Below are 9260 nucleotides of genomic sequence, written 5' to 3'. Positions count from 1 at the left end.
TCAGAGATCAGGCAGGGACAGATCTCTGTAAAATCGGGAACGTAGAATCAGTGAATCCCGTCGGCTCATTAGAATACAATGTCGGTCGCTTTCTAATAAGCGTTTAAGTATTCAGTTGTCCCGTAACCGTGTTCCTGGCCGCTCGTCCCGAGACACCTCTTTGCTAATTTCACTAGGCTGCATGTGGCGTTTTCAGCAATTGCAGAATCCTTGCAAAATCCCTACAAGAACTGCAGAACACCCCCGGAAGGTGCTCGGCATCCCGTTTTCAGTGTGCCTCGCTGGCCTTCCTGGTTAGAAGGGACCGTGCATTGGCTGACGGAAAAGCGGATAAATCCTAAGTGTTACGGTTGGCGACTTAGCGGGTTTTGTTTGTTTGCTCGCTTTTTGTTTTTCTTCTGAAAAAGCGTGATTAGTAGAGAGGGGGAATTACTAGCAGCAGCTGAAGCAAGGGCAATGCTTCGGGAAGTTAACGAGAAGAAAGCTGCAAGATTCCTCTTCTACTCGGAAAAGATTTTTATATATTTTTGTATAAGATTTTATATATGCCCTTCGTAAGAAACACCGCAACTGCTGAAATTCAGTGTTCTGCGCCTTAAAAACTAGTTAATCCTTTAAAGATTTTTTCTCTTTTATGTTCACTCTGTGTTGTAGAAGTTCACTATTTTTTCTACTTTTTAGAGAAAAATTAACTGGAAGTATGCAGATACACATGAGCATAAATTAGTACATGTTTCTGTCTCAGTACAGGAGATGGACGCCTCGATGTGTGTGCATGAGCATATAGGTGTGTGTATAGACAGATACATGAAATACACAGAACATGTTTTGTGTAATGTCTGCGGGAAAGTGGCGGTAATGACGATTTTATCGAACATGTTCTGCTGTGTTACTAGCTGCATTTATAGTAACCTCCCGTGCAAATGCTCTTTAGATTATCTCAATATTGGAATAAGGTCGTTCCTTTTTTGTGAACTAATGCTTTACCTTTCTAGTGTAAACTCTTCAAAAAGACAAATAAGAAACTGTATCTGCATTTACATATTTTAATGAGAAAATATTATTTGGACGACTAGGTTCATAATTTAACGTAGACACTTTTCTTTACCTTTGTTTTAAAACACACATGCTGGGAACAAGAACGTCAATACTTAAAATGTCATGCTCATTCTGTACAGGAAGAAAAAAGTTAAAAAGAAATTTCTTTACAGTTTCAATAGACGCTAACGCTGCTTGTGGCTTTTTTCGTTTTTCTTTTCCTTAACTTAAGCAGTTCACGACAGAACAGTTCAGTTTCCAGCAAACTACCTAAAACTAGAAAGTATTTCAAACAAAAGTGCATTTTACACGTTTTATAATCATTCCTATTGACAAACATGTACAGCTTCCCTAGCCCCCTCTCTCCCACCTGCAAGGCTCCAGCAGAAGCAAGGGTTACCTCCGCAGTCCGTCCCTCGCCGTGCTGCTGCAGGGACTGCAGCAGCTTTCCTTAAGCTACGCGGGGTGGTGTGCTTGTGACAGGTTTATTTTTATTGGTATTGTTGGTTTGTAAGCTATGGAACGAACAGCTGCAGAATTAGCAAAGAAAGAACCCTCCAGCTCCCCCAACCTTCAAATGAATCAGAAGTTAACAGACAAATCACCTTCACCTTCTCTTCCACCTGCAAACTATGGCAAACACCCACGTTACAACAGGTACTGCGAAGGGGACCTCGTGTGACTTACAGTACAGATGCAAGCCCAGTATTTACATGGGAGCGGGCGCTTTGAACACCGCTGCCCCTTGCACGGCGCCTGCCCTGCACCGGCTGCGCTCCTGCTCCTCTGCGGGGCAGCCCCGCAGCCGGTCCCGCAGCCGCACAAGGGGCCCGAGCGCCTGCCGGGGTTGCGGGGTCCGCGGGTTTCCTACTCGGAGGCTGGAGAAGCGTCGCTGCTCTCGGGCAGGGGTCCGCAGACGTGCCACGCCGGTCGTGGATTTTAGGATCGGTCCTGTCTAAGCCCCTGCCCGTCCGCAGACAAAGGAAGGGCAGGAGGCAGCGCCGGGCCAGGCTTGCCCAGCGTCCTGCCCGGCCAAGGTGCCCGCAGCCCCCTCGGGCCGCCGGCGGGCAGCTTCGCTTCGCTTTGCCTCCGGGGAGCCGAGGCCAAAGTTAGGGTAGGGCAGCGGCGCCGAGGCAGCCCACGTAGCCGCCACCCTCGGCCTGCCGCAGGGAGGTTCCCGGCTTGCGAGGAAGGGAGGAGAGCGGAGCGGAGCGGAGCAGGGGAGAGGCGGCGAGAGGGGCGCGGGGAGAGGCGGGCGGCGCGGGTCAGTGCACGGCCACCGAGTGCAGGGCGGGCGCCGGGCTGGTCAGAGTCTCGCTGGGGGTGGCCGGGCTGCTCTGGCTGGTGGCCGTCTGCGAGGACGTGGGGCTGAGGGAGGGCGGCGAGTTCGAGAGGATGGTGGGGATGGGCGCGGGCAGGGCGGGCAGGGCCGGCACCGCGGCGGGGGTCGGCTTGATGGGGACGGGGATGGCCGGCAAAGTCTGCCCCCCGTGGCAGAGCGGCTTGATGGGCACGCCGTAGGCGCCGTACTCGCCGCTGGCCATGGAGATGGGGGTGGCGGTGTCGATCATGCCGGAGCCGTACATGTGGGGCCAGCCCGTGCCGATGGAGCTGCCCACCGTAGTCAACTGGTTGGGGAGCGGGTAGGCGGCCGGCATGGGCTGCATGGTGGAAAAGGCGAGCCCCCCGGGCATCTTGTACTCTCGGGCGATGATGTTCTCGATGGCGAAGGGGTGCTTGAAGCTGGACGGCTGCGACACGCCGAGGTTGTAGGTGGACATCTGGGGCAGGTGGGTGCCCGTGGCGGCCAGGGCGCTGAGCCGCAGCTTCGCCTGCTGCTGCAGGTACTGCGCCGCGTCGGCCGGCTTGCTGGGGGCCAGGTGGTCTGACTTGACCACCTTGAAGCGCTTGCGGCGCCGCAGGAAGCTGCCGTTCTCGAACATGTCCCCGCAGCTGGGGTGCAGCGCCCAGAAGCTGCCTTTGCCCGGCTGGTCGGGGCGGCGCGGGATCTTGATGAAGCAGTCGTTGAAGGAGAGGTTGTGGCGCAGGGAGTTCTGCCAGCGCTGCGTGTTCTCCCGGTAGTAGGGGAACCGGTCCATGATGAACTTGTAGATCTCGCTCAGGGGCAGCATCTTCTCCGGGGAGCTCTGGATCGCCATGGCGGTCAGGGAGATGTAGGAGTAGGGAGGCTTCTGGTCGCTGTACGTGTTTCTGCCCGGGCGAGGCATCTTCGCTAGGGGAGCCGCGGGGATCTGCGGAAGGGCAGCGACAGGGAGGGGGGCGGAGGGTGAGCGCGACGGGCTCGCACCGGCTCCCGGCCGGCCGTGGGGAAAGCGGGGCAGGGGCAGGGGCGCGGGGAAGGGGCCTCGTCCCTCCGGGGCGGAGCGGGGCCGCGCAGGGCCGGCGGGGGAACGGCGCCGTGCCCCGCTCCGCGCCCCGGGCCTCCCCGCCCGCCGGCTGGCCCTGGAGGTCGTTCTGCCGCCCGGCCTCAGCGACGAGAGGGGACCCACTCGCATCGCCTCCCCTCCCCTCCCGCCCCGTCCCGCACCGCTCCGCGCCAGCCCCGCGTACGCCCACCTTAAAGTTGCTGGAAGTTGACAGTCCGCATCCGGGACGCGGCTGGGACGCGGGGCTCCTTCCCAGCCCGGTCCTCCGGCGCCTCTCTCGCCCCCTTCCCGGCCGCTCGGTCCCGCGGTAGCCCCGGGCAGGCAGCGAGCTGGCTCGGCGCGGCTGGGGGAATCCTCCGGCGCACCCCTCCCTGCTCCTCCGCGGACTGAATCAGCTGCTTTTACACCACCGGCAGCTGGGCTGGAGCGGAGGCTCCTTCGCTTCTCCGCAGCCGAGATGAGCTAAGTAGTTGCCTCCATGTCCTTCCTCTAACCATCTGATAGTTTTATGTGGTGACATGAGCAGAAAAGACCCCTGTAGAGGCGCTTCATTAATGTGCCACTTCTTTGCTATCATATGACAATCGCCTTGGGAGGAGGGGGAGGGCAGCGGGAGGAGGGGGCTGAGAGAAAGGCATAATCTGGTTTCATTTACACCTATTTACATGGACACCTTGGGCCAATAGGAATCATTTCCATTTGAAGACAAGGCGAGGGGTGAAAAGGCTCCGCCAGCGGAATTGCAGTGTGATGGTACCCAGTAACTGGGGTGGGGGTGAAGGTATGCACTAACCTTTCTGTGGACTTTGCAGGAAGCTTAGTCTGCAATTCACACTTACAAATGGAGCTACTGAGCAGTGGGATGTTTGACATGGAAATTGCTCGGCTGTGGTATTCTGTTTGTTCTGCATTGTTATCTGATTTGTGGCGTTGGCTAACTCGAGGCGAGCCTTTTTCCCCGTAACGAGAGACTTGCTCTGTGCCAAACCCGGGCGCGCCCGGCCTCGCTCGCGAAGGCTTCTTGCGGGGAGAGAGCCGGGGGGGGCTCCTCGACGCCCGGCCTGGGAAGGCGCCTTCCTGCTCCCCCGGCACCGCCTTGCTCCAGCTCCGCGACCCCCTCGGGCCGAGACCGGGGGGGCTGGGGGCAGGCGCGGGGCCGCGGCCGGGGGCGTCCCGCGGGGCTGCTCGGGGACGGCCGGTGCGGGACGTGCGGGCGGCCTCGGCCCGGAGGTGCTCGGCGTGCCTCGGGCGGGGCGTGCGGCCACGTGTGTGCGTGTGCCCGTCTGTCTGGGTGCGTGTGTCCGTCTGTCTGTCTGTCTGGGTGTGTGCGTGTGCGAGCGGCAACGGCCGGGCTGCGGCTACCTCCGCCCCGCCGCCCTCCCGCCGGGCAGCGCAGCCCGATCCCAGACGAGCAGCTCCGCTGCCGGCCGCGCGGCCCGCGGGCAGGACCCGGCCCCAACGCGCCGGGCTGGCAGGGGAGGGCGGCTGGCACCCGAGCCAGGAGGGAAGGAGCGGCTCGGGGGCAGCAAGCCCCGGAGGGAAGGACCCTTTGTGGTGAGCGCACGTCCCCTCCAGCAACGGTATTTTCGGAGCCGGGCAGTAACTCACCAAAACGTAACTTAAACACGACGAATTTAGGAGATTAAACAATTTCATTAATATTGAAACGGCCGCTGAGGCTGAGCGCGCCCGCTTGAAATGCAAGCGCACGTTTTTCAATATTAACAGAAGCACTTGAAGAAAAGAATAATGTCACCTTCTTAATTCAGCAAAAATAAGGGCGGCGGGGGAGGGAGCGCCCGGCCGACTGCCTGCCCGAGCGGCTCCTCCGGCCGGGCCCGCGTTGGCTCGGAGCCGGGGGGGGGGCAGCCTCGGGGGAGGGCAGCCCCGGCCGGGGGGCGCCGGGCCCTCGGCGGCTGGAGCCGGACCCCTTGCGCCGCCCCCGGTGCCGTCTAATCCTCCTCGCGCCACGACGTCCTTTAGAGAGTAACGGGGCAAATAAGGGCGGCTCTGGGAAGGCGAGGAGCCGAGCCCGGCCCCGCGGCCCTCCGGCAGGAGCCCTGCAGCGCGGCCCCCCCGCACAGAGCGGCCCGGGGGGCGCTGAGCCGGAGGGCGCTTGTCAGAGGGCAGCAAAGGCAGCGCTCTGCGGAGGGGACGGATTCCTCCCGGCGTCCCCTAGGACACCGGGCAGAAGGCTGCTGGCTTTGAAATAGAGCCCCCCCAGACGTGGGTCTAACGGGCCCCGCCGACCCCCCCACTTCAGCCCCGGCGCTCCGGAGCGTCCCCGCTCCGCGCGTGTCGCCCAGCCCACGTTCGTCCTGTCAACGAGAGAGCTCAGGAGCAGCACGGGAGTCAATAAAAGTCCCGGGCTGACAAATTCTTTCCTCATTCTTTTTGCCGGAACCTTTTATTCTCGAAGAAAGGGGGGGGGGGGGGGGGGACCACGCTGGCGCAACTGGGACCCCGCAAGCCGTAAAGTTAAAAAGAAGTGGACTTGTGTCGTCGTTCGGTGCTCCGAGTGCAGATGAGGGCTGCCTGGGAGCGGCCTGGGTCCTGCAGCAGTGTGCGGGGAGCCCCACGCCTCGGCCCCGTGCAGCACAGCCAGCGGCGCGGCCGGGCGGTGCGGGGCTGCGGCGAAGCCCTGTGCTCGGCGAGAGAGCCCCCGGCCGGGAGGGAGGAGGGGAGGGGGCAAGTACGAGTGCTAGCAAAATGAAGCCAAATCCATTGTGCGGCAAACCAAAACAAATAGCCGTTTTTCTGAAGCCTAATTCAAATAAGGAGCTCAGGGGAAGTGTTGGGAAAACTGTATAAAATACACATAAGTCAATTATATCAATGTGTGGACCCAATGGAAATGTATTTCGTGCAGCAGCCATTCAGCCCTTGCATGGAGCCCATCACGGACCACCTTTCTGCATGGAAGGTTCGCAATAGCCCCCTTTCCCACAAGCAAGACCACACACGTTTACAGATTTGGTAATAATTTATGCTAATTTTCCTCCATAAATCCACAATTCGCTTCAGTGGCAAGCGGGGCTGTTGAGAGAGGAAAAGGAGACAGAAAAGTGACAAATACAATATTGATTTTGAATCCTTGTGGCTGCAGGCAGGTGTGTTGCTTTGCAGAGGGGAGGAGTGCGAGAGGGGCTGCGGGGGGAAGCCAAGAAGTTTTCCGAGGATAAAAAGAAAAAAAAAAAAAGGAAAAAAATCCACTCTGTGTGAGAGAATAGCTCACACAACCTTGTTAATATTTACAAACCGGTTGGGAGAAAAGAGAAGGGAGGGGGGAAGTACCAGCTTCTTAGGGTTTCCTAGGCTGCGGAACACAATGCCAGGCTCTGAGCAAGCTTTCCGCGTTTTGGAAAGTCAACTGCGGGCTGCGGGCTGCGGCTGCATTTCGGCTAAGCCTCGCTTTTTTTTTTTTCCCCCTTTTTTTTGTAATAGATCTGCTTCTCACCGCTGCTCGGGGGCCGGGAGGGAGAAGGAAGCGGAGGGCTTTGGGTCCCCCGCCTTTCTGCGGGCTCTCCTGCCCGGCCAGGCGTCCGGAGCGCTGCGGCCGACGGAGGGAGCGCGGCGGGGCTTTGTCCCACCGCACATTCTTTACCAAATCCGCCACTTTGGCGTGAAACTACTTAGCGCCCTTTCAAAAGGATTTTGTTCCGTTCGCCTCGAGCGCTAAACAAACTCCCCCTGCCTGTCAGCGCTGAGCGGAGAGCGGCTCCCCGACCCCGTGTCCCGATCGCCACCGAGCTGCTGGCGACCGGCACCGCGCCGGTGCTGCTGCCCGGCCGCTGGGCTCCGCCGGCACGGCACGGCACGGCACGGCACGGCACGGCACGGCACGGCACGGCATGGCACGGCCCGTCCCGGCCCACCCCTGCCTTCCTGCGGCTCCTGTTGCCGTGCCCACCCGCTGACGGTTCCGAGCAGCGGCTGCCCGAGCACCGTGGCCCCGCTGAGCTGCTGCCGGCGATGGGTCGGAGGGCCGTCGGTGCCCCGGGACAGACGGGCTCGGGCGTCCCCGCCCGTTCAGTACCCGTGCTCGGGCCGCCTGGCCGGGGGCAGCCGGGCCCGGGGCAAGCGTGAACCCGGCGCGGGGGCTGCCAAAACTCAGAACCCCCGGCGGCTGCTGCGGGGCCGCGCTCCGGTCGCTCTCCTTTTGCCCGGGCGCACCCTGGCCCCGGGTCCCGTCCTTCGGCCGCCCTCAGCGCTCCCGTAGCCCCGGAGCAGGCCTCCGGGCCCGCTGCCGGGCCTGGCCCAGGGCACCCAGCCCCTGGCCGGAGCCGCTTGCCCGGGGAGCCCTTCTACTTCTGCGCTCCGCCTGCCTCAGGGCAGATCCCCGGACGGGGAAGCGCAGCGCCGCAGCCCCCCCAGCCCGCCGGGACTTTTCCTGGGACGGCTCCGAGGGATGCGGGGTTCACGGGGGGGCCGACACCGCGAGTGCTTGAGCCCGGGCCTCTGCAGGGCCCCCGGAGCGGCTGTCTGCCCCTGCGGGGGTGCGCCCCTTCCTTCCCTTCCCTTCCCTTCCCTTCCCTTCCCTTCCCTTCCCTTCCCTTCCCTTCCCTTCCCTTCCCTTCCCTTCCCTTCCCTTCCCTTCCCTTCCCTTCCCTTCCCTTCCCTTCCCTTCCCTTCCCTTCCCTTCCCTTCCCTTCCCTTCCCTTCCCTTCCCTTCCCTTCCCTTCCCTTCCCTTCCCTTCCCTTCCCGGAGGCACTGGAGTATTTCTCTACACGTTTTAGAGTTGTTGGTTTGTTTGTTAATTTATTTGAAGAAGTATCAGGCGAGGCTTCGCAAACTTTTTCTTTTTAATCTTCTCTTTTAAATAAATGTCGCATTTCAAGCTGCCCTCTCTTCTCTTTTTCGCATTGTAGGAAATATTGAAAATGCCACCTTAGTATTGAAGGGATTAACTTGCTTTTCTCCCAGCCCCTAACTCTGGTGTAAAGGGAGCAGTAGATCAACTGTATAATGTGTGCACTGTTTGGTCATTTGTACAAGCAGAACAAAGGTTGAGCTAAGCCAAATTGCATTGCACTTGTGAACCGAGTCCCAATTTGAAGTATCTTTTACAGCAGGGGGAATGAGAACAATTTCGTGTATGTCTAAAAGGGAATAACAAAGCCACTTTCTAGAGCATCTCAAAGTGAAGTAGTGAGGCGTGACATTCCCAGGGTGAGGAGGGACAAAGGCAGGGTCAGAGGGATGAAAAAGGGAATCAAACAGCCACTTTCACATGTCTGCCCTCAACTGCTGCACCTCTCCATAATAGGAAACAACTGTTGTAAAAAGGGGGATTGCTCCCATTCATTCAAAATAGCAAATGATAGCTAAACAACATTGTCAAAACTGAATCAACTTCTGTGCAGTACCACCCAGAAAAAGGTATTGTGTTTTGGTTAATAGCTGGGTGGAGCAAACTTGATTTTCCTTTCTCTTTCCTTCTTTTTAGTTTTTCTATTTTTATTTTATTTTTTGTACGCGCCCTTCTCTCCAGAGCAGCCCGCTCCATCCCCTTATTCAGCTGCTCAGCCCCCGCCGCCCCGGCCCGCCGCCAGCAGCAGCAGGGGCGCAGCTCCCGCGCTCGCTGCGGGGCACGATCGGCCCCGGGCTGCGGTCCCGCGCCGCCGGGCTGAGCCCCCGTTAAATTACGGAGTTATTACTTGGCCAAACATTGGGAAATGGTTTTTATGACAACTGACGATGACTTTAAATCGCACAGCCACAAGAATAATGGCTCGCACGTTGCGGTTATTTCCCCTCTTTAACGCCGAGGGCAATAACCGTTTGCAGAGCTCAGACCCACGCAAGCTTTAAGGGCAGCATTTCCCGGCGTCGTG

General features: G+C 59.3%; 1 protein-coding gene across 2 annotated transcripts; it reads right to left on the bottom strand.

Moving 5' to 3' along the window:
• Positions 1 to 578: 578 nt before the first annotated feature.
• FOXB1 (forkhead box B1) lies at positions 579 to 4002 on the bottom strand. Of its 2 annotated transcripts, XM_080607970.1 has the most exons (2): positions 3616 to 4002; positions 580 to 3290 (listed from the first exon to the last, which is right to left on the bottom strand). In XM_080607970.1, the coding sequence occupies exon 2, from the start codon at positions 3264 to 3266 to the stop codon at positions 2304 to 2306; it is 963 nt and encodes a 320-aa protein (XP_080464096.1). In that variant the 5' UTR covers positions 3267 to 3290; positions 3616 to 4002; the 3' UTR covers positions 580 to 2303. The 2 variants fall into 2 exon arrangements, with proteins under 2 accessions (XP_080464095.1, XP_080464096.1); XM_080607969.1 differs by lacking the exon at positions 3616 to 4002 and having other exon boundaries at positions 579 to 3606.
• Positions 4003 to 9260: the final 5258 nt, after the last annotated feature.

Source organism: Anser brachyrhynchus (genome assembly GCF_964034855.1).
Source record: "Anser brachyrhynchus genome assembly, chromosome: 11".
Classification (NCBI taxonomy): domain Eukaryota; kingdom Metazoa; phylum Chordata; class Aves; order Anseriformes; family Anatidae; genus Anser; species Anser brachyrhynchus.
This window is presented reverse-complemented; position numbering and strand designations above follow the sequence as displayed.